The sequence below is a fragment of the Ambystoma mexicanum genome, chromosome 5p (assembly GCF_040938575.1).
Source record: "Ambystoma mexicanum isolate Mex_15411 chromosome 5p, UKY_AmexF1_1, whole genome shotgun sequence".
Taxonomy (NCBI): Eukaryota; Metazoa; Chordata; class Amphibia; order Caudata; family Ambystomatidae; genus Ambystoma; species Ambystoma mexicanum.
The window spans coordinates 832,743,419-832,769,179 of record NC_090930.1 but is presented as its reverse complement, the minus strand read 5'-3'; the positions used below and the strand labels follow the sequence as shown (position 1 = coordinate 832,769,179).

Below are 25,761 nucleotides of genomic sequence, written 5' to 3'. Positions count from 1 at the left end.
CCGGTGACTCATCCAGACGACGGGAGCAAGTAACAGGAGTGGTTACAAACCAGGAGGGAGCCGAGGGGAAATTGAGAAAGTTAGTAGAGACCAGGCCAAGACAATTAAGTGCAACAAACTGAAGACAAAAAGGAGATGACACTCACCTCATTGGCTGTGAAGTGAATCCGTTAACAAAACTATACTCTACACCCCTAAAGGTTATTTGAGGGGTTATCTTCTCGAATGTGGACATAAGACCCGAAACCCTTACAGGGGTTTTTGGGAATATCACTAACGAAAACAAGAGTTTATGTGAGGACTTTCGAGGAGAATCTTTGGCAAAGTAGTAACATCCCAAAATGTATGCCAAACAAAAATCCCCCTACACAAACAACCCCTACAATCATCTTGGGGCTGGTCCTGAAAGCAAAAGCCAATCAACATCTCTCAAAAGGATATTTCGAACTTGCCATTGGTCGATACCAGACACAGTCCAGCTCATTCAAATCCCAGGGGTTAATGTTGCTTTTGTAAATAGGGAGAAACTATTGTCCTCTTGTTTGTCCTCCCTTTGTAAAAGGAGGAAGAAGCAGATGAAGTAGTGAATGATTTTGCAGCACAGTCCCCAGAGCAGTCTAGAAAGTCAACAGGAACTCAGGGAGCATCTTCGCCGTCCCAGTGGGGACAGGATAAAGAAAGGGAAATGTGTTAAGACTGCCTTGAGGGAACTACAAGTTTTGTTGAAAACTAAGGATCATTGGGGCAACTTCTAGGAGAAGGGAGTCATTCTCCTAGCCCCATAAAGATCCTCTCTAACAGTTTTATTATGAAAAGCTTGGAACTTTAATGGAACTTTTACTTTGAGGAGACTTGGCGTCAGACATTTTGCATGCAGAAAAAGGGAGTCTTTCTCCTGGGACACAAGCAGAATCCAAACTTTATTATTGTTTCTTGTAGTGACAAGGATAGCATTTGGAATGGGACAGTGTCTTGATTTAGACTTTCACAGACTTCCTGATGATCAACTGAGATTCTTTAATTCAGGTAGGGAAACCCCATTAAAGTCCAAGACAGATAGGTTTATCTATTTACTTTAAATAAAAGTCTATAACAATTGACATGGCACCACTTGGTCAGTCTATTAATTCCTTGTCACCACAGAGGGCACAACCCTGGTCAGGTGAGGGCTGCTTGGACGATTAGCCCATGGATTATGAGGAGCCACGGTGATGATGGTTGCCCCTATCGGACTGCGATGTATTCCTCTAGGTGTCTGAAGAAGGGAAAGCCGTGTCTTCTAGGATAGAGACTGGTATGCAGTACGGTATTCTCGCGAAGTCTCATCCACCTTTTTGCCAAACTCGTCCACCTCAGGGCAGAGGTTTGTTGCTTTACTACATCCCTGTCGTCACATGACAGCTTAATTTACAAGATGGCGAAAAACTTTGTCAGCAATGTCCACTGAGACAGATATAGCGTGATGGAAGCTGCTGCTCACTTTCCTGGAGGTGGTCTAGTGCTTCTTGCCTCTTATCCTCAGGGGGATCTCTAGAATGTGTCCTAGCTTGAACCATAACTCGGGTAATATCTGGTCTGAATGGTTATTGCATTAGCCGCCTTAATGGTGGTGACAGATGCAGTGATGACCTTCTTACCAAAGGCGTCAAGGCGTTTACCCTCCTTTGCCAGAGGAACTGAGCAGGAGGCAGAGGAGTTCGCGACCATTTCCGTGTCACTGCAGAAACAGTCAGGTGTTGATTGTGTGTTCAGGCAGGTGGGCTCGTGACTGGGACCCTGTATTTTTTGTCAAACCTCATTTTTGGGAGGCGCTGTTTATGGGTTGGTCAGTGTATGTCATCCAACAAAGGTATAGTCAAGGTAGATTTTCTGTGTTGCTTGCGCCTTTGATAAAGGAGGCTAACCTTTTGTTCTTCACTTACTTAAAGGAATGGTTTGATCAGAAAATATTATTGGCCAAAAAGATGGCCAATAATAAAACAAATATCTAAAATATATATCTTTCTTTAAGTCCCTATGGAAAGTTTCGAGCAAATGAAGCTCAAACTTTAAAATTACAATCACTAATCACTAGGGGGCATCCATTTTGTGATTGCAGGCAGCCTCCCCGTCTCTGCATTTGCAGCACTAAACGAGCAGCAAAAGCCCCCTAATGGGAGCTTTTGCTTACTGCAGCCTGAGCAGAGCTGAGGAGGCTGCCTTCACTTTCATTTTACGTTTTCTGTGCTCCCCAAGCCCAGGGAAGCACAGAAAACGTACAATGAAGGCAAAAAGCCGAGACGCACCAATTAAAAATATAACTTTGTATTTGTGATTGCCGTGGTTGGAAAACCACGGCAATCAACTCATCTATGTCTGTGGTATGAACAGACGCCTGCCTGATTTTGAGGGTCACGGTCATCAGTGTGTGTTCGACAATTGCAGTGGACTTTGAAGATATAAGTCATCCCCCGTGGGCCAAGAGGGAGCAGGAATTCCACTGCACACTAGCTGTGGAACCAACACTATCTGGGGTGGTGTAGATGGGCTTGGCAGCCTTTGATAAAACTGTGAAACAAGAGCATGTAATGTGGCTAGCATCTCCAGAGAGACTTCTATTGGCTAGTACAGCCGGAGAGCCGACTGGGACAGGTGCCTCAAGCGTGGAGCTACCGGACATGGTGGAACCAACAGAGGTGTTTCCCTTTGAGTGGGCATCTCCAATTCTGGGCTAGCCGGGTTCAAAGCCCCTTCTGAGGAAACCGACCAAGGTTCCCCCTGAGGGTGGTCTCCAGGGGGTTCTATGGCTGCAGCTGAGTTGGTCCGAAGGGCCAGAGGATGAGATGGTTGTGGGAGTTCCATGAAAGCGGACTTCAGCGGTGGAAGTGTGAAAGAAGCGTTTTTTGTAGTTGTTGGCAAGGACGTCGCCAAGCCCGACGAGGATTTTGGGATTGTCAACGATGGAGTTGCGGCCATTGGAGCAGGTGCCACTGCTGGGCAACGAGGCAGGCGTCTAGGAAAATTTTGAGGTAGACAACAAGGTTTTGGCCGATGACTAGGTCTTCTGGGCCGTCAAAAACAAAGTCTTTGTCAACGGTGTAACTCATGGACGGTATGATTGTAGTTGATGATTTGGCTTGCTGATGTCAGAGTAGGACCCTTGTCCTTCAAAAAAGGTGGTGAAGAAACTGGCCTACTGTGCGTGGACTGAACAATGAGGATTTCTCCGATGTCCTGGCTGGTGATGGTGTAGTCAGCGACAACTGTAGAGTGAGCTGGATGTGCCTTTTTCCTGGTTTTCAACGGTTCCTTCTGCAATCTAGACCTCTCACTAGAGGTGGGTTTGCTAGGTAGACCTACCTTGCCTCAGCGATGCACGACTCCGTACAAAAGCAGAGTCAGAGGCTCCACTGGCATCGTCAAGCCATGCCACTGGTCATCGATGACTGTCCCGGAGGGTTTTATTTGAGAATGACTGGCAAATCTCACACGCTTCGATAACGTGGTGTGGATGTAGGCAGTATAGGCACTTCACGTGGAGGTCTTCTACAAAGGCAATCTTTAGGCCACATTGTGTGCAGGCCTTAAGAAGACTTTCTCCTGGCCTCAGACATTTTAGTAGGCCCAAATTTGAAGCACACCGAAGACAGGGCTACTGTAGGAGGGAAAACCGATGACAAGCTGGATAAAACACTGAGCAGAACTCTCTGAGTTGCCAATTAATCCAATGTCAAAAAATGTGTAAAGTAAGATTTTGATGAACTAATAGTAATCGAACGTAGAGGGAAAGAATAAGGAATCCCAACACGAAAACGGGTGGTAAAAATCTGACTATAGCATCCCAGGATGGAGCTAGGGGAGCCCTTTCCATTGGCTGTGCACAGTTGACCCAAAATGATAATAGAGCACTAAAGTGACTGAAGTTTTCAGTATATAATGAAACAGCTCTTTTGTTACTGAGGATTCCCAGCCAAACGACGGGGAAAATTCACAGCATGTGAATCTATAAGATCGAATGCTGGAGAATGTACACTGTCCTCACCACCCACAGTCTGCAGGAGTTGTAGAGTGATCTAATGGGTTGCTGAAAAATAAACTAGCTAAATTGTATGAGGAGTCCCGCCTGAAGCATTGTGAATAGTGTTGCTCAGTATGAGAAGCATACAAACCGGGCTTAACTCTCCTCATTTATGGTCATCCAAAGCAATTGCCAGTGTTCTCCTCCTGTAAAAGCTTCAGCTAATGATTTGCAGCTGACGGATGATAAGCTGCTAGAGCATGTGATATCCTTAATTTTATTCTGTCAGTTTTATTCAATTTAACAGTGCCCTCTCACTTGGAAACTGGCACCTGTGTGTAGATTTGTTGGTTCGTGGGTGGCCCCGAAATCGTTCTCATCTCACAACCTTGGGCAGCATACAAGGTGTGGGGTCAGACTGAAGATTTCCAGCTGTGTCACCTCAACCTAATATGAAATGGACCTGCAATTATATGATGGGGCGCTGTGAGGATACACATTTTGCTCACCCCAACCTGGTACAAGGGACCCCACCAATAAGACTCAGATCAAGTAAGTCAAGTCATCCATTTATTCAATCTAGGCTTTTCGTGGAAGGGCATGACTTCCTGCACATTCAGAAGGACTGCGCAGGAGTGAGCTGAGCATTCGAAGTTCATACAACTTGTATACATTTTGGTTAACATTGCATTCAATAGCCGGCATGTGGTCAAGACAAAAATCTGCATAGTCATTGGCAGCTGGTTGCACGCCCTGTGTCACGGGTCTTCCTTCGTGCAAAGGATTTCTTGCAAACTCATTCCTGTAGCCTAGTTCGGGGAAATTGCTCATGTGGCTGCATAACTAATGCATATCTTCTTCTACAGACATGCGTCCCACCCCTGCTCTGCTCTTCTTCTTGGAATACCAAGGGTCTTAGTCATAAGCTATCAGCCCTTCCTCCGAAAGTGTCAAAGGTTTCTGAGAAGGGTTTATCTTGCTGAAAACATGAGCACCAACTGAAGCGACATGCCCAGCCCTCCTAATCAGAATCCACAGTTGTTATCCTCATCCTGCCCCAGCCTATACAGGTGGTTCCAGTAAGATTGCCAACCACATCGTAGGCTCTAAAAAGTATGGAATAAGTAAAGTACATACCTTTAGTAAGTAACAGTAAAACACGAGAAGATAACAAGCACTCATGAACTCTTGTAATTCAATAATTTCAGGAAAGTGCCAACAGGTGTATCCAGGAATGAAATCCCATTAATCAATTCATTCTGACAGAGGTAAGGTGACAAACCAAATGGTAAAAGTATGTGGGCTTGTTTCTTATGTTATATTCCCCCATGCCTTATAATATAGTAATCACAAACCATATCTGGGTTAAGTAATAGCCAAGACTTGTATTGTTGTTGAATAAATAATGAACTATTTAAAAGTGCTCCATTGCATGAAGAAGCTAGGTCTGTGCTCAATAAAAAGCCTAATAATAAGTATATATATGAGAGAGAGGAGAAAATGTAACAGAGAATGCATCGGCAGATGTGATGGGGGTGGTTCAAGATAGTTCAAAGACTAGAGAGAGAGAGGAATATCGAGAGAAAGCAAGAGTGAGAGAGAGGGGGGGATAGTGGGAGGAAGGTATTTGAGTCCATCCAGGAGACCCGTTTTCCAGTGTTCGGTTAGTTATATTTCTTGTTATTCTAACCCAGCAACATCATGCCTTGGGGTGTTGTGCTGAACCTCCACAGATTGCATGCTTTTCAGACAGGGCAACAGTTGCCTTGAACATCAATGCCTTGGAGTGATGCAGGCAATCTTGAAGATAATGCAGTCCTGGGGGGTTGTGGGGAACAGTCAGTTTAATTCTTAAAGGTTTGGGATGATGTGGTTGTATTTCTTCAGCTAGGATGAGTCTGGCTTAGCCACTGTGGTCGGCTTTCGCGAGAGCCAGTGGAGCAGCAACGACACCCAACATAAAAGCACTGCCAGCACCATTAAACAGGAGGGTACAAGTACCAGGATACAAGCTCAAAGTCTTGGGCAGAAATTAAGTGTGTGTTTTTTGCAAGGTAGTGACATCTGGTACCCGGCAGTCTTATTTGTTGAAGACTTGTTTGGCATATGCCAAGAGGGCTAGACTACATGACTGGTATGAAGAGGATAAGGAACAAGTTACTTACCTGTAACTGTTGTTCTCCAGCATGGGTCTGGCATGGATTCACATGCTCATGAATATTCCCTGTCGTCAGGCTGGGAATCCTCGGTAAAGAAAAAACCAGTATCAGTTTCGTTTCTGATCTGTCTTTCGTAGCAATAACCAATCACTGGTCTCTGCGTCATACTGACCACAGCCAATGACTGCCCTCTACCTAAGCACCGCCTCTGGCAGCCATGTTCAGATTTGGAAGCACGTGAAGTGGCAGTATGACCAAGTGAAGAGCCGCAGAGGGGTAGGCGGGAGGGTTCGCATGTGAATCCATGCCAGACCCATGCTGGAGAACAACAGTTACAGGTAAGTAACTTGTTCCTTCTCCAGCATGGGGTCTGGCATGGATTCACATGCTCATGAATAAAGAATACATAGCAGTACACACATGCACAACCACGGGAGGTGGCAAAGGCTCAACATTAAGCATTGCATCAAACTCAACATTAAGCATCTTACCTCCTCACCAGGCTCACCTCAGGCGAACAGGTTGCGCAGCACTGCTTGGCCGACCCTGGACTCCTCCCTGGAATCCCGATCGACGCAGTAGAACTTCGTGAAGGTGTGCGTCGACCTCCACGTAGCAGCCCTGCATATGTCCAGCAGGGGCACACCAGAAAGGAACGCCGTGGTAGCTGCGATCGCTCTGGTGGAATGGGCTCTCGGACGGCCGGGCAGCGGTCGGTTTGCCAACCGATGACAGTACATGATACAGCCGGAGAGCCATCTGGAAATGGAAGCCTTCGAGAGAGCCTTCCCCTGATTGACAGGTCCAAAGTTCACAAAGAGTTGTGACGTCTTCCGAAAACACTTCGTGCGGTCCACGTAGAACTTCAGCGCTCTAGCCACATCCAGCGAGTGCAAAGTCCTCTCAGCCGGCGACGAAGGCGACGGGAAGAATACAGGCAACACCAAGGGTTCGTTGAGATGGAAGTCCAACGGTACCTTGGGCATGAAGGAGGGGTGCGTCCTGAGCACCACCCTCGTGTCGTGAAAAGTCAAGTACGGGGCCTTGCAGGAAAGGGCCTGGATCTCTCCCACCCGTCGTGCAGAGGTGATGGCCACAAGAAACGCTGTCTTCCACGACAGAAACTTCAACGGGGCCGAGTGCAGAGGCTCGAACGGAGGTCCCATGAGCTTGGTCAGCACCACGTTGAGCTCCCACGCCGGGGCCGGAGCCTTCACCGGCGGGAACGATCTGAACAGTCCCTTCATGAACTCTTTCACCAGACGATGAGACCACAAGGACGTCCGTCCCGTGGTCCTGGTGTATCGGGAGATCGCAGCCAGATGAATCTTGATGGACGCGTGTGCCAGTCCAGCTTTGGCCAGCGTCAGCAGGTACGGCAGAACTTGGGGAGCCGTAATCCGTAGAGGGTTAATCTTCTGTGCGTGGCACCAGACAGAGAACCTCTTCCATTTGTGTCCGTAGCACTTAAGAGTCGAGGACGCCCTGGCCTTTGCAAGAACCTCTCTGCAGTCGGCCGGTATGTCGTATCCTCCAAACTCTAGCGCTGCAGGAGCCAGGCCTGCAAGTTCAGCGATTTCGGGTCCTGGTGGAGGATGGCGCCTCCTTCCCTGGAGAGCAGATCCGCGTCCACCGGCAGCTTGATTGGCGGGGACGCTGACAAATCCAGAAGGTCCGGGAACCATATCTCCCTCGGCCACGCAGGTGCGACGAGGATCATCCTGCACCGTGACCTCTTGAGCTGGTTGACGAGCCGGATTAGCAGTGGCAAAAGAGGGAACGCGTAGAGGAACAGGCCCTCCCAGGGGAACGAGAAAGCATCGCCCATGCTCCTCGCCTGGGGAAACCTGCTGGCGAACCTCCAGCACTTGGAGTTCGTAGCCGTCGCGAACAGGTCGATCTGGGGAGTGCCCCACCGTCGGAAGAGGCGATCCACTAGATCCTGCCGTAGTTCCCACTCGTGGCACGAGCGCAGCTCCCTGCTGAGTGAGTCGGCGATGGTGTTTTTTATCCCTGCCAGATGAAACGGCACCAGAAACATCCCTTGGGCGACTGCCCAATGCCACAGGTCCTGCGCCTCCTTGGACAGTGCTGGGGACCTGGTTCCGCCCTGTTTTCTGATGTAAAACATGGTGGTGGTGTTGTCGGTGAAGATCCTCACCACCTTGCCCTTGAGGGACAGAAGGAAGGACCTGAGGGCCCAAAACACTGCACGGAGCTCCAGGACGTTGATATGGAGGGACTTCTCCGTCGGGAGCCAAAGGCCTCTCGCGTGTAGATTTTCGGTGTGCGCTCCCCACCCTTCCAGGGAGGCATCCGTGGTCACTGTCTCCTGGTGGGCTGGGGTCTGGAAGTCCATGCCCGCCGTCAAATGCGCGCGGGTGTCCCACCACCGGATCGCTCGTCGGAAACTCTCGTCGAGTGTGATCCTTTCCTCGAAGCTGCCCGTCGTTTGGATCCAGCGCGCGTCCAGGAACTCCTGCAACGGGCGCATCCGGAGCCTGCACATGGGAATGAGGTAGATGCAGGAAGACATCATTCCGAGGAGGGACTTGATGGACCTCACCTTGGCCGCGTCGGCCACCAACATCCGTTGCACCTTGCCCAGGATGGTCCTGGTCCTCTCCTCCGACGGGGAGGCCAGAAGGGACACTGTGTTGAGCCTCGCTCCCAGAAACAGAGCGTCTTGCGCGGGTACCAGGTGGGATTTGGCGTAGTTCACGGAGAATCCCAGGTCCGTGAGAAGTTGGACGGTCCTTGCCGTGTGAACCACGGCGAGCTCCCTCGTCTTGGCTCGGATGAGCCAGTCGTCCAGGTAGGGGTAGACGTGGATCCCCTCGCGGCGCAGCTGCGCCGCCACCGGTGCGAGGCACTTGGTGAACACCCTGGGTGCCGACCGTAGACCGAAGGGGAGGGCTTTGAACTGGTAATGACGCCCTTGGACCACAAACCTGAGGAATTTTCGGTGCCCTTTTAGGATGGGAATATGGAAGTAGGCATCCTCCAAATCCAACGACGACAGGAAGTCTCCTTCCTCCAGCTGACCCAGGACGTGCTGGAGGGTGACCATCCGAAACTTTTGCGCCTTGATGAACTTGTTCAGACGTCGCAGGTCCAGGATGGGGCGCCATCCCCCCGTCTTCTTCTTCACGAGGAAGTATCTCGAGTACACTCCGGAGCCCCGAAGCCTCTTTGGGACGAGTTCGATGGCGCCCTTCCTGAGCATCGCCTTTACCTCCAGGAGAAGTTGAGGGACGTGAAGTTCTTTCCTGGCCACGGGGGGGACGCGTGGACACCTCCTTTGAAACTCGAGCGCGTGGCCCCGGGCCAAGGCGTCCAGCACCCAACGGTCGGTGGAGATGGACTCCCACACGCTGACGAAGCTCGCCAGCCGGCCTCCCACCGGGGTGCTTCGGTGGGGGCCCGACCCCACGGTCGGTTCAATCCTGCTTGGACGAGGCTTTGCCGCCTCGACCTCCTTGGCGACGACGGCGGAGTCCGCCAGACTTGCCTCGTCCTCTGTAGGCCTCCTGAGACGACGAGCGGGCCGCTTGACGGTAGGTGGAGAAACCGCCGCCGGAACCTTTGGAGGCGCCCTTGCCTCCGCTGCTCCGAAAGGGCGTCCGTCGTTGCTGCAGAACTCCCAGGGCCCGGGCCGTCTCAGTGTCCGCTTTAATGGCCTGAAGGGAATCGTCCACTGTTTTGCCAAACAGGTTGTTCCCATCGAAGGGCATGTCCAGGACTATGGTCTGAACGTCTTGGCGGAAGTCCGTAGCCTTGAGCCATCCACGCCGCCTAAGGCAAACGCCGTTGCCCAACTGGCGGAACCCAGTGTCGGCGATGTCCGTCGCAACGGTAATGGCGTGGTCCGAAGCCACCTCACCTTCCTGCAGGATCTCCAGGGCCTCTGTCCTCTTGTCGTCCGGCAGGAAGTCCAGCAGGGGAGCCAGTTTGTACCAGAGCTCCCTGTCGTAGCGGGCCACGATAGCCAAGGCGTTGGCCGCTTTAATCGTCGTCGCTGCCGACGAGATGACTCTGCGTCCCATAGCGTCCAATTTCTTTCCCTCACCGTCCGGTGGGGAAGTCGATGTGGAGGCCGCACCCCCCCCCCGCTTTCTTCCTGGCCGCCGCGGAGACGACGGAGTCCGGGGTAGGCTGCGCCCGGAGGCACAGGGGGGCCGTGTCCGGGACCCGGTACTTCTTCTCGTACCGGTCTCTTCTAGCTGGTGTCGTGGAAGGGTTCTTGAGGAGGGTGAGGCCCTCATCCCAAATGTCGTCCAATAGAGGCACTGAGAGGACCGTCTTCCTCTTGGCCTCGCGCCGCTGATAAAGGAAACCTTCCTTCTCCTCAGGGCAGAGTTGAAAAAGCTCGGATGCCCTGGAGATCATGGAGTGGAACGATCCAATCTCGTCGGGCGGAGAAGCCCTGGTGGGAGGCGACGACGGTACATCCTCGTCGTATACCTCGTCGTCCGTACCCGTCGCTGCCGTGTCAGTCCCCGTATCATCCCCTCGGGTGGACGGGGAGGAGGGCTGGAAGGGGCGCGACGGCTGAAAAGGAGGAGGAGGGTGGATCCTTCTTTTCTTGGTAGGGGGAACACCAGAAGGTCCCGGTTCTGGGTCCCCCGACGGGAGAGGTTCCGTCGGCAACGGTAGTCTCGTCCTTATCTCTGAGCATAAGGACTGTATAGCCAACAAAATGGCCGCCGAGTTGTCTCGCGGCGCTGGCAGAGGGGAATCCGACGGGCGATCAGGGACCCCGTCGGTACCCTCGACGATGTCGTCGTCACCTGCGTCGGGATCCATCCCGACGGGTCGGTCTTCTTCCACGCCGAGGCCGTGGCTTAAGACCTCGATCAGCTCCTCCTCCGAGGTTGAGGCCGAATCTACGACGACGCCCTGCCCCCCCTTTTTCTTCCCCACGGGGGATTTCACGGGGGTCCTATCGATGGGCACAAAAGATGACTCCCTCCGAGGTGGCAGGGAGACTCTGAGCCCCGAGGTCGCCACCACTGGTGTAGCCTGCCCAGGCTGAGCCAGGGCCGCCGCGACAGTTTCGATAGAGGGCTTGGCCGGATGGATTAAGGCCTTCACCACCTTAGGTGCGCTCACCGCCTTATCCTTGAGGGGGGGGACACCGCCTCGCTCCCCCTCCGATGGGGCCTTCGAGCTCGACCGGGGCCTCTCCAGGAGCTTCGCCGGGTGCTCGGCCTTCCTCTTACCCGACCCAGAGCGTTGGCTCGTGGTTGATGGTGCCGGGGAGGGTGCGCCCTGCCTGGCGACCGTAGAGCCCGACCGTTCGGCGCTCCCGGTGCCAGCGGACTCGCGGTGCTTGGCCTTATGTTGGACCCCCGTCGCCGGGGCGTCCTCAAAGGACTTAGAAGACCGCTCAGATTTCTTCTTCTTCTTCTCGCCGGACGGGCTCTTCCCTTCTAGCCAGTTGGCGAGACGTTGATGGCGGTCCTTCATGGTCCGCTCCGACATGTTGCCGCAAAACGCACAGTCCTTCTCCACGTGCGTCTTGTCCTCATGTAGGCAGTAGAGACAAAAGGAGTGTTCGTCCTCCTTGAAGACGTTCTGCAGCTGGCATCCAGGGCAGACCCTGAACAGCTTTCCGGGCGTCGAGCTTCCCTTCTCCTGGGCCATGACCGGGCCTGAGAAACTTCTGGAGTCCTCCAAAAGCGTAGCTCGACGAATCTTCACCCTTGAGGGGCGCAGACGAATCCGACACGGGTCCCCGTTGATCGGATAGTGAGTCGGTGGAGCTTGAGGCTCTTTTGACCGAAAAAACGAAGTTTTTGAGAAAAAAACGTGAAAAAATAGCACTAACGCTCGAGAGCAATAGCACGAGGATCCCAACACATGAACGTGCGGTAAAAATCTGAAGATGGCTGCCAGAGGCGGTGCTTAGGTAGAGGGCAGTCATTGGCTGTGGTCAGTATGACGCAGAGACCAGTGATTGGTTATTGCTACGAAAGACAGATCAGAAACGAAACTGATACTGGTTTTTTCTTTACCGAGGATTCCCAGCCTGACGACGGGGAATATTCATGAGCATGTGAATCCATGCCAGACCCCATGCTGGAGAAAGCCTGCTAACAGGCAGTGGGTAAGAGAAAGAGAATCTTTGAGAACCAACCTGAGTGCTAGAGCCATGGTTCACTTGTGTCACATTGCATGAGCAGTGGCCCACTTAGTATGACCCCAAAACGACTAATCGTCAGGACAGACTATTTTTAAAAGGATATGCACAGCACCACCAATGAAAGTTGCAAATGCTTCTGCAAACAAAGCACTGGATGATGGCCTGAACCAATCGAGACCTGTAAATCAGCACCCCACACACTTGCCTCTACTCTATATTGGTAATCTGTTCTGGCTAAAGCCAGAAGTGATTATCATTGTGGGTCAGATCCACACAATTTAAAAGGGTTCAGAAGTGCAAAAGTCAGCAACAGTTTACAACGCTACATTAAATCAGAACATTTGTCTTCTAAAATATGTGCCAATTAATTGCAAAGTGAAAGAACTAAACAGGCAGGAGTTTTTTTATAAGCATGCATTAATGAATTAAAAAAACATGTAAAGGCCAATATAGTTATATGTTCCTGTAGAAGTCTTTAAAATAATTGAAAAGACAACTTACATGCCTTCAACAGTGTCATATCTAAAAAACAAAAATATACACTCAGCATGCTAAAATAAATCATAAAACAAAAGCATGTGATGCAACATTCAATTAAAAAAGCAAATGATGATACATTGCAAATTTAGTTTCATCTGGTAGGGATCAAGTACTGGTTAGGTTAAAGCAGCTGATGGAGGCGTACATTCATGTGTACAAAAAGAAATGTCAAGCAGATAATTAAGCAACAGCTCCATTATTATTCATGCATATATTGTTGGTAAACTTAGTTGGTAAACATGCCTCATAACAAAAGCTGCTATGCTTAAGTTGTGCGTTTTGTTAAATTAAAAAAAACGTGTTAAAAGGGATGCTAATGTAATGCTCTTCTGGAAATGCTTTGGTAATTGGATATATTGAAAATGTGTAACAGAAAAGTTGACACAAATTCAATATCTAATATCGTAGGTTTTTATAAGCGCTTTATGTCGGATTCCTCCTGCTTCTAGGTGTTAATACTCGATTTAATGGTATTACATTTTAGAAGTATTTCGGGGTGCAGTCTGGGCAAGCACTTAACTCGCTGATCTTTCTTCCCGTTGTCCACAACCAGATATTTGACATGAGAAAAATAACGGAAGAGTGACCAATATGTTAGGAGGAGAGAAAGGTGTGGTGAAAGAGCAACAAGTAGAAAAGAGAACAATATTGACAGTTGAGGTTGCCTCAGATACATACTTTGTGATGATGGACAAAATCCCACTCAATTGGTACTTGACTCCAGCGCTGGTCCAACTCCTCTAAAGAGGTGAAACGTCATTGTGTTGGCCTGAGTGCAGACAGGGCAGCAGCATCCGTCATGTATGGGGCTGCTGCCCAAATAGAAGGATGCTTCTTAGGAAAACATCACTGACAACTTTCCCTCAGATATTTGAGCCATGGCTAAGAATTAAACGAATGCTATCCTTTGCACTGTGTGGCATAAGCAATCAACCCAAATGTTGCATAACTGATCATACGGTCACTGACTGTCAAACAAAAAATTCTTAACATGTAGTCAAAATATCCATGCTCATCTACAAAGAATGGATTTTTTAAAGTTTGTTACAGAATTTCAAAAACGACAATGTGTCACCACCGAGTTTGGGGTGGCTTGGTGGAGGTGGGATGGAGGGAGAGCTGTGTGAGGAAAAAAAGTAATTAAATAAAAGCCATTTGTGTGACAATAATATGAAGGAGTTGGTGACTAAGGTTTTTAGCCAATCCAGAACAGGACTGGAAACTTGTCCTTGGCCTCAAGCTCTGGGATCATATCTCTCCAGCTCTGAAATCTCTCCACTGGCTCTCTGTGGATGCAAGGAATAAATTCAAAACCATCTGCATTGTCCACAAGGCTTTCTGGGGCCTGGGTACAAAATACATTCAGCTGTCCCTCTGCAAATACCTCCCTTTTCAAGCTCTTCGCTCCTCTAACTCCCTCAGGGTCAGTTGGTTTTTCTAAGAAACTAGCTGTGGGTAGATCTGGCTGGGGCCTCCCTCTGGAACAGCATCCCTAAAACTTGAGGAGAACCATCTCCGGTTCCGGAAGCACCTCAAGATCTTCCTCTTTGCTTCTGCATTCACCCCCCTGTCCCCTGCTGATCTGTTCCTCTGGCACCATGCACCTGGCCACCACCTGTCCTCCGGGCCCCTGCAACCCTCCCGCACTGCCTCCGGGCCGCCCCTTGCACTGGGGTCTGTATCTGTAACCATACAGCCCCCCCCTTTTTTTTTCTTCGTGCACTTATCCGACCTACCCCGTCTGCTGCCTTAAACTCTGCACTTGCGGGCTGCACTACCACTTTTGTTGCTTTTATCATTTATAATTATTTATTCTGTTCTCCTTTTGCTCCACACTTTCCACTTCTCCCCCCTTCCTTGCACTTTTCCCTCCCCCCATGCACTTTCTCAATGTCACTGGGCCTAGTAAGATCGTTGTTTTGTTCTCCCCTGTTACCCTCCCTTGCCTTGTTGCGCTCTGAATCACTTGTGTATGAGCGCGATAGAAATAAAATATCAATTCTCGACCCTATTGCATTCGATCCTTTTGGTTTCAAACCTTTGACCGGACACCTTCAATACTCTGTGGCAAACCTTACAGGCTTCAACCAATTGGCGAGTGAAGGCTCGATTGACAGATTCCTCATCAGAAAAAAGTTGCTAAAGTAGATCCGTATCCCACCGTACAACAAACACTTCCGAGGCACATTTTTCATTGTGCAGGTCAAATAAAAGTCGTCTCCATCAACACACTGTTAGATATCGGCCATTTTGGGATCTAGAAACAATAGGCAATATGTTGTTTGCAACATGATTGAATGAACTTAGAAAGAGGAAGTCACGGGCTAGTGGCAGTCGGATATGGCCTGAAGAAACGAGGGATAGGCTGCCCAAGACATGACAGTAGAACAAGTTTAAGTTCAAACTACAAAAAAAAAAAACTACTTTCTAGGGAATTGCAGTTTATTGGCGTTCTCCATGGTTATAATGTTGCACATTATCTGCTCGGGAAGTAACGTGTAAGAGAAAGCATTACAAAAAAAATGATTGAACTGTATTCCTATGTCATTAGGTTACCCATATAGTCTGTCGTGATGGGCAGCTTAAGGGGGCATTGCAGCACTGACGGATAGATGGAAAATATCTGTATCATAACCACTGTCAGGAACTCTGGACAGCTATGCAAACTATTGCGTTCCATCCTGCTGTGCCATTACCGAAGGGAAAACAAACGTGAAAATCGTGGTTGCTTCCACCCCAAAAGGGGCAGTTAACAGCCAGAGGTACTAGGTACCTTCTGTATGAAGCCACAGGCAAGCCTCCAGACATGCTTCATCCTCACTCATGGCACAGTAGGGACCGGCGACTGGGCACACCCTGCCTAAAAGCCATACATTCACTGATGTTTGGTTCAGCCCTTGCCATTTAGTGTCCATAAATACGGCCATATGCTCATTAATATTTACAAATGAACATGTTTATCGCCCTTCGCTGCATCTTTCTAATCCACCATTCAAACGTCCACAGTTTTTTTTACTTTAAATAAAAAGTATGGAGCTCTTGTGCTAGAGAATCGGGCTCGCACATTCCTTGCAACTTCCTGATCTGGTGGGTCTTTATATATTACAGTTTACAGCTGAGCACACAGATGTTCAGTGTCTGTATATTTTCCGGGACAGAGTTCAATTCCATGGCTGGGCTCATGTGTTGACAATCAATTAAAATTCTCTGACAGCTGGAATTTGTGTTTCCGGATCTTAAATACCACTGGAAAGATAACGCAGAAGCTTGACGTCAATTTCCTGTGCCTGAGCAGAAACGGACAGAAATCTCAGCTGGCACTGCAGCGCTTCACACCAGTCCCACAAAACAAAAGTTCGTACTTTTTGTGTTGCACTTCAGATGCGAGTCTGGCTAAGTCATTGTGGTCATGGGTAGCCTGAACAGGCAGAGAAGGGCGTGGGGGCTCAAACCTAGGGGAGATATATGCATGTCTAGAAACGAGCAGAAACCACACGTGAACAGGTTTAGATTTCATGTTGCACAAGGGAGTAGCAGTCTTTAAGCCCCAATTTCAAGTTCACACCCAGTAACCAAAATGCACCATAAAGCACCAAACTGAACTTGCCCACATTTTTCTATGTTGGAATTCCAAGCCCAATTTAAGTTGCAAATTTCACTCACTGGTTACAAGCTACATATTTCACCCATCTTCTCCAATTTTATTGAACTTTTTTGTATATAGCGCTCATGCATGTCCCTTCAAAGCACTGAGGACGTCAGTGAAATAATGACATACTAAAGAGAAGGCAGAGGGATGCAAGGGCAGGAGTTGTAACCTAGTTCAGCACTCGCCTAAATGTCATGCTTCATGCTTCTGAACGTGATCCGGTTCAAGGCAGGGAGATGCCCGTAGCAGAGATCTTGGAGAGAAAGACGGCGAACAGAACCCCAGCCAAAGGTCGAAACACCACATTTTACAGAGGGAATTGAAAAAAGCCATGTATACACAGCACTGCAACAGGCGTCGCCTAACCGGCTCAGTAGCCTTTGCAGAATTCTGCTTTAGGATCCCCAAGTCCCACCCCCCCCAAACAGATTTAGCCTGCCGCCCCCACCCGCCAAGGAAGTCTGGGTGTGGGGGAGGGCATTGAGGCAGCTTTCCCACATTGAAGTGAGCAGCACTTCCTAATCTTGCAAGAAGCATGCCAACACTACACCAGACATGCATCCAGTAAGACGAGCCAGAAGCGCCGTCTCACCCAGTGATTTAGAGGATCAGGGCACTCAATCCGTTTTTTTCCTTTTCGGTCACCCCAGGCAAAAACTTTCAGAATCGCCACAAGGGCAAAGTGACACTCCTGCCCCCATGGTTCTAGGAGAACGGGGAATAGCTCCTCCTCTGACCCTAGCGGCTCTGAACATATAATCACATCCAAGACAAATAGTTTAGTGGTATCCAAAGGGCACGCTGGCAGGGACTGCAAGCTTCTCGCATCACGGTTAAGCTTTCGATTGTCATTTACTCTGGGGGGGAAGGAGTCATAATTAAATTGGTTGGAGGGCCATTTCAACAAACTAAAACATGTGTTTCAAATTAAAGAACAAAAAAAAGATTAAAAACAAATTCTTGATTTCCTGATTCCAAAGAGAAGGGATTGGCCTTCGACTGAATTACCAACCAGTAGTTTCAGCCACTACCACATTGATAAGAATTCAATTTCGTACTACTCCTGGCTATATAGAACCGTTTTGCAGATCAACTTGTTTGCATGGACTATTTTAACTCCAAGATACATTTAACTTTCCTGGGTTTGCTGGTTGGGGAAGCCCTGCTTGCAAAGTCAAAAAGGACATTAAAAACGAGCAAACTTTAAAACCCCCATGCTTTTGATTCAACTTTTGGCTGGGAACATAATCAATCAAGTTACGCAGGCGCAAAGGATTTTACAAATCTCTGTGCATGCCCCCAAACCGGGAAATTAATGTTCTACCAAAAATAGAATAGAAACGTTTATTTCATATAAAGATGATCACATAGAAGCATATGCATGTTTCTTGGATGTCATTAATCTAACATCTCATAATTTATCTTAACTTCCCACATATCCCTGGAAATGGTGCATTGTCAAAGCTTTCTTGCTTCATGCGACCAATCCCTTTACCATGATGAACATATGTTAACTTTGAGGTTCACAGGAGATACTGATTACGTTTAGGGCATACACTTGCTCCCTGCCACCAAGGTTCTCAATCATCCGTATTGACGTACCTCCAGACTGAGGAAGGCACCTGATGCTCTATGTTTTGGTCACAAGGTTGAAGGGATCCCTGCACGCTAGAGTATCCAGACTACCAAGACTACAACCTGGAGAATTGTGCCGTCTAGAGACTGTATATCCGGAATTCTGCAGAGACCCTCCATCGCAGGGTTCATGGCTGGACCTGCGTGATGTTATGTCCATACATGATGAGTGTGGCATTCTGCTCAATATTCAGAAGCTATAGTAATGCCTACATGAAGGTTGCGGAAGAATCGACGCCTGAAGTCAGACCAGCAGGCTTGCCCATGAGCACAATCGCTCAATGTTCTGCATGCAGCCATTACTGAAACACGTGGGACATAAAAATCACAATCACCCAGAGCATGTCAGCCCCTGTGTAAGGTGAAAGTAAAGCAAAGATTGAGCAGATGAGAGCATCAGGAGCCCATCGTACACCAGCAGACCAATATCACATCGGCCAGGCCTTCATTACAATTGGAGAAGGGGAGTTTCAAGAACAGAAGGAAATACAGTGCAGGCTCCTGCTCACAAACCTCTGAAGAAGGGCGCATTTCCCCAAGAGTCATGCCAACGTTCTCTGCCTTGCTATGAGGACTTCAAGTGAGGTGACAAAGGGTTTGGGTGCCTTCCCAAGGTGGGGGGGGGATAATGGGTTAGGAGAGAAATCCCTTGGTCACCCCACATAATCCCAGTCTCCGGGCAGAGGACAGTCCTTGGCACAGATTATGGGTGGGGGCCCATGTACGGGCCATAGCCCCTACACCTGGGAAATGGAGACCATAAGGGTTAAAGGAAATCATGCTCTCGAAATCCCAAAGCTGGGGACTCTGTAGCGACTGTCTTTCAGAAATCAGAATCCAGCCTTCCAAGAGCAAAGGCACAGACCAGGCAAACTTCAACTATGCAAGAAACAATCAAGCAACCACTGTTACAGTTCTGGAGAGCTCCAGTGGTAGGAAATGTCTGCCATGAGAGGTACAATGTTGCCAATCCATTAATTTGCAGCAGCATTTTTCACTCGCACCTTAAAATGTTGCAATTGCAGGGCATAAACACATTCCTTCCTCACACAGGAGCATATTCTTTTACATGATTTACCAACAGAGGACATGTGGATTTAATCACAAATGTAGCCACAGGCTAGATAAAGAGATGGTCCGGTTTTTAATCTGAAAACACTCGGGTGAGCCAATTAAAGGAGAGTTCCGGGACTTTTTTTTTATTGTCCCTACGGGTCGGCCATGTGTTTGTAAGCATAAATCGGTAGATCGTAGGAAACTTTCCTATGGACCTTACCCGACTTTTCGCCCATTATCGCACTCGAAATCAGCCTCCATTTTGTGATAATCCTATCATTCCGCCGCATCGACCTGGCTCACCTGCCTTTGCGGCACTAAATCAAATCCCCCGCCCCTGAAACAGACTTTATCAAAACATTCATATTCCCCGCCTCTATCCGTGACGTGACTGAGCTGCGTAGGCAAACGCGCCCAGGCGTCTTCTACGCGACTCCACACAGACCCCGGAAATCAACACAGATCAGCTCACAATACAGCGCACCACAATTCGGAATATGAAACTGTACTTTGAAATCAAACCGCAAGATTGTGAATGTGGTAAAGTACATTTATTTGACATCAAATGTTTAGAGAATATTCAGCGATTTGCATTTTTATTTGCTCATGTTCCAAAAAGTTCGTATTGAGGAACGCGATGGTCCTTTGCTGTACACAGGGTCTTAGAGCATCTCACAATACAGCACCACAATTCGGAATGTGAAACCGTGGTTTAAAAGCAAACGGCAAGAGGCACTAGGCCACCACAACGGTAGGTATGTTGCATCTAACCGTTAGTACCGCGTAAGGGCATACTTGTACTTGGCGATCGTCCCATAAAATGGTCAGGGTGGTAACGTTGTTCACGCGGAGAAGCAACTGGCGGCTGTAGAAGCCGTCCGCCGGTGTCTGGTACTCGTGACACAGACAGTAGTGAATGATGTACCTAAAAACATAAAAAATGAAATTAGTCTCACCATCAGATCCTTATTAAAATTATTCATTTCATAGCGAGGACAGCGCTACTGGGTGTACACAAGTGTTTAAAGGCGTGGCGAGGCATGGAGGGGGGGGGAGTGGAGTACAAGGTAAGTAGCATAAAATAATAAATAAATAGGTCCAGCTGGTGGCAAGTGCAAGGTAAGTGCAGAACAAGTGCTGGGAAGGGGGGGCTGTAGGATACTGAGACAGTCCCCCAGTGCAGGGGTTGACAGGGAGGCAGTGCAGGTGGAGAGTGGAAGGGCCCAGGACCGAGGTCGCAGACAGTGGACCAGTTGTAGCAGGGGAGAGGGAGAGAGAAAGCAGAAGCAAAGAGGAAGGTTTTGAGGTGCTTCAGTAAAAGCAGATGTTTCTCCTCCAGATAGTGCGCGGTAGAAAACACTATGCCACATAGAACGAACAAGTACAACTGAACCCGTCTTTAAAGCCACTGTATAGTAATGAAATTGCGGTATAAACTCATCAAAAGTTACTTACATTATATTTGCATTTTCCATTGTGTCTCTGTGTAGGGCAGACCCGAAACACCACTCCTTCTTTGCGGACGTTACTTCTTCTAATGAACGTGGCTCATCGTTTCGTTTCTGAAATTTTATTCATTATCTTTTCTTAGTCTTTCAGGATGGTCCCGGCCTGTCAAGGTCAAATCACAATAGAACCTTATATTGGGTCGTGGGCCGTTCCGCCACCCGAGCAAAACATCAAAGCAGCTGACCTTCACTTTGAGCGAGCACACATTTCTAGTTAGCTCCAGTTAGTGTAAGGGCATCTTGTCTGCGTGCCTTTTTTTTTATTGTCCCTATGGGTCGGCCATGTGTTTGTAATACGGAAACATTGTATAATTTTTGTAAAAATGATTTATATTACTGTTTGGTTTAATTGCAATGGGCCTGCAACATGAGGAGACTCGAGAGAACAGACAATCGAATTACAATCATTTAAACCGTGATGTGTATTTCTCAATGAGCTCTGCTTTAGGTGGACATGGAACAGAGGCAATGTTGGGTGGCAATGCAGTTGTCCCCTGCATAGGTTCGTTCACCACTCCATGTATGTGCCTATCGAGGACATCTACGATAAGTCTCTCAATAAACTCATATTGCATATCCTCAAACACTGGTTTGATCACCCATTGTTTACTTCTTTTAGTGAAGGCCTTATTGTAGCGAAGCGTCCCTAAAGTTCCGGTCGTCCTACTTTGTTGACGGCCAACATTATGGTTATGTGCCAAGACCGCTAGAAGAGTCCGATTTTTCATGCCCTCCATGCCAAAATGCAATCTTTTGGGCCTGTACTTGAGGCACATATTGTGGAACACCTCCAAATCTCCTGTGTGGCAGAATTCCGTGAGTCCCCTCAAAGCTTTTGTTATAGTTTTATCAAATACAATCTTTTCAATGGCCTTGTGGGTGGGTGATGAAGGAATCAACCACTTCTTCTTCCGTGCCTCCTCTGTGGACAAATGGCCATGTTCACATTTGTGGAAATGCTCATTTGTCGACCATCGATGTACGTTGCTTATGTGCAACATTACTGACCGCCATTTTTCCAGTAGAATTTCCAACGACCCTTCACATGTTTTTGAGCTCCACCAAAGATGGTTGCTGATTGACTTGGACCACTGTGAAATACCTTGCATATCTTTTTTTTTTCCTGCAGCCGACAATTTTTTATTGATTGATTTTGCAAGATGCCAAACGTCAAATTGGTGATTTATATTTTTGTACTGTTCTCTCATTGTCTTGGCAATTGAAACGTGTCTGTCCGTGGCTATCAGGTCGATCACCATTCCCCGCGATTGTAGTTCTTGCAATGATGCTACAAAGCCAACTTTCTCCATGGCCACTGAGGATGTACTTTGTGACACCTGCACGACCACCGAACTCACAATTTTCTTACTTTCCATGTCCTGAAAGTGGTAGGTGCAGTACTTGGCTGAAAATCCTGGACTGTCGCATTGTCCATCACCGGCTAGCCTGAAGCGTTTGCCCGCGAATGTACTTTCCATTGACATTTTTTCCATTCTCCAAGCTTCGCTGATGGCTGGAAATAGATAATCGGTTTGGTATTTGTAGAACTGACTTTTCGCAATGAAATGGATTCCCACAAACTGAAAGAAATACTGTAACTTTTTAAAACTTGAACCACTAAAAAGTGCGGCCGCTGCACAAAGTAGATTGCCTGCTGGCAGTTGCCCCAGCATGGGTTGTGCAGACCATGCGAACGGATGATATTGTGTACAGGTGGCATGTATTTTAAGGTTAGTGCCTCGAATTGCACGAGTCACATTAATCAATGGCTCCCCACATACTTCCCCACCAACCCAATGCCCACATTTCATCATCATAATAATATCCATCAAACAGCTATCGAATACAATGAATTTGGCCTCTTTCCTTATACTGTCACTCTGCATCCCAGCTGGTTCGGCCTGTAACGTTGAGGACATGTCACTCGCATGAAAGGTACAATCTCTGATATCGTCTTCCGCTATGCTGAGTGATATTGATGGTGTTTCATTGTCGTCCACTTCATTCTCTTCCATTGCAACATCTGTTCCTTGTCCGGAGATGGGAGAAAAAAACAATGTCTTCAACTTTCGCGTGCTCTTATTTTTTGCGGGTGTGGATTCTGTGAATTGATCTACGACTGCATCCAAACTACCAGGAGGACATTCACTATCAATGGCTGGTGGTGGTATAGCTCCGTTGTCAATCACTTCATATTCTTCCCATTGGCACGATGCATCTCCAGTCTCAAGTCCCTGCCAAAAGGTTTGACAAGCAACATCTCTCGTTCGCTTCACTGTCTGTGTAGATCTAGTTCTTACACCCACTCGCAACTAGAGGACAGATTAGAAAAGGGATGTTCAGTTTAAACACAACTTACAGTATTGAACTATTGACAGTGAAAGACAACATAATATAGTGAACAGGACACTAACCTTCTTTTGCTTTCTTTTCTTTGAAACTTTCTTTCCTCGAACTTCAACATCTGGACGCTGTTGCTCCGACTCGTGTGTGCATGTCTCCACTTCCTCTCGCGCTGCAACGACTATACTTTCATGATAAGCACATCCATCACTCACTGAGGCTCCATCGACTCGCTGAAACATAGAACTTTCATTAGTATGTATAATAATATTGAAAACACAAAATGTACTTGGGGACCAATACCCACGTACATCTCAATAGCAAAACACGAATGAGCGCATTGTGTAGAACATTCAAACGACAATAGTTCACGCATTGTTGATCTAGTTAGATTGAACTGTCAAGATCCATACCTCGGGCTCCGCATAGACTTCCATTGATGATATTATTGAAGATGACGCTTCAGCAACTCCCTGAAACACAGTAATTGCATTAGTATGGTTTTCTATTTTGTTTAAAAGAACATAAACTTTCTGCAGGCGTCAACGGCTCATCTAAATAGACCTGCACAAATGATCAGTTGTCTAAAATAAATAATGGATATCCAAATATGATTCGATTTGCTCCATCGTTGGAAGTGTCACCACCCAGAGATCTGCATCAACTACTAGGGGTGATGTTCTTGTTGAAGAAGCTCCGTCAGCTCCCTGAAACATAGTACTTGCGTTAATAAAGAAGGAAGTATAGCGGATGTAATCACGTCATTTGATCTCGCATGATTGATCTGTCAGTATCCATACCTCGAAATGCATAAGAACATCAAGGGACGCTGTAACTGCGGTGCACACTTCTGCAAGCTGTTGCGCCGACCCGTAACTGCATGCTCCCCCTTCCTCTTGGACTAATGCTCCATCGACTCCCTGAAACATAGGACTTTCATTAGTAATGAACACAATATTGAAAAAAGAAGACACATAGGAGGGCGACGACAGAAGGACATACCAATGGCTAAAAACGAAAGAAACATTGTGTGTAACAATCACGCTACAAGAATGCAAGATCTGATGATCTCCATCGATGGAACTGTCCGGAAACGTACCTCGAGCATCTGAGTGACATCTACGGTTGTCGTCAATGCGTTGGACTCCTCAGCATCTCCCTGAAAGACAGTACTTGCATTATTTTGGATAACAATAATTATAACTGAAAACAAAGACTAGAGGACGAGTACTGTGGTGTACCATTAGGTAAAATAATTACACGATCAATTAAAACTATTGATTTACATGCCTAAAACAAGTCAGTGTCAGAATAGCTAAGTAAGATTACCCGATAGGCGCTTGAAGTGGCTGATGACTGCAATAACGACACGGATGGAGAATCTTCAGCCTTCATATTGAGTGGATACATAAATGGGGAAATTATTGTTAGCTAATGCTACACACTACCGCAATGCCGAGAGATAAATACGTAAACTGAACTCACCAGTGGAGGGATGTGGACGAATAGAGTGGGAATAGCGGTTGAGAGCAATTTTCGCCTCGCTCGCGGTGTTTTCGTCCTTATTAGCAATGATGTGGAGTACATGTCTGGGCTAAAGTGCCTGCTGCAGATGCGGTATCGATCACCCCTCTTGTCCGCAAAGACTTCTAGGACTCTACTTTCTATCTCAGAGGCTGGATATCCGCAATATCGGACCCATTCTCTTATCTGATCTATTGTCTTAGGGAAAACATGCATTATAGTACCTTCAGATTTGTTATGGGTCTTCGAAGGGCAACCGCCAATGGAACAGGCAGGCATTATGGAAAGTTCTGAAAAGTAAAGATCAACAATTCTCTATGAATACCAATGTGTTAAAACATTAAATGACACATAAAAGGTTCAATGCAAGGTCCGTTTTGGTTCTTGGAACTATACATGTTATTCACATGCGGATAAGTATTTCAATAACTTTCAAAAAATAGAAAAAGTAATTTGACTAAACTCAGAACATGTGACTAGTTCCTTGCATGTACTGTCGTGAACGAAAAGAAAACATGGATGCAATTTGATGACTACTAGCAAATAGATATAAATTAAAAAATTGGACGCAAAATGATTATGGTACATGGATTTACCTTGACGAACAAACAGTTAGATGCAGGGATCAGAGTAGTTTCTTGTCGTAGAACAGGGAGCAGTTCACAGGTTGCAAACTGACGAGTTTGCTCAAAGTGGTCACGGAAGTTCACAGAGACGAAGAGCAGATAACCAGCACCTTCACGGGTTGACTAGCAAAGCGCAAAGAAGTTCTCATTAGAAATATGAAGTGGGTTATAAAGAATTCGAAACAGGGGTGTGTTTGTGAATGAATGACGTGTATATGTCGTGGCATTATGCGGTCTGCAGGGGGCCGTCCAGCGTGAGGGGGGATGCTTGGCAGGAGACACGGGGTCTGGAGGTAGACATGGGAACAACAACCCATGCTCTATAGACCACTTTGAAGTGTACATGGTCTTTGGCACCTCTTGGCCTTTATCGCTCCCTGACAGCTCCACTTGCCAGCACAAGTACCCCGGTGCGAACTGCCTTTGATAGGGCGGGGGGTGGATCGGGGCGGTGGTCGTGCAGACAAGACACAGGAAGACTCGTGAATGGAGACACACTTATGTGGATTGCAGGGGGCCGTCCAGCGTGAGGGGGGATGCTTGGCAGGAGACACGGGGTCTGGAGGTAGACATGGGAAC

The 25,761-nt window shown here is 47.8% G+C and overlaps 1 protein-coding gene across 2 annotated transcripts in view; it reads right to left on the bottom strand.

Moving 5' to 3' along the window:
• SEPTIN7 (septin 7) overlaps positions 1-25,761 on the bottom strand; it is a 704,343-nt gene that overhangs the window by 183,928 nt on the left and 494,654 nt on the right. The window contains exon 10 of one of the 2 annotated variants that reach the window (XM_069613251.1): positions 12,803-12,823. The exons of the other annotated variant lie outside the window; for it this stretch is intronic. Coding sequence (XP_069469352.1) covers positions 12,803-12,823 — 21 coding nt within the window. The remainder of the gene's footprint in view (positions 1-12,802; positions 12,824-25,761) is intronic. 2 annotated transcript variants of the gene reach the window in all.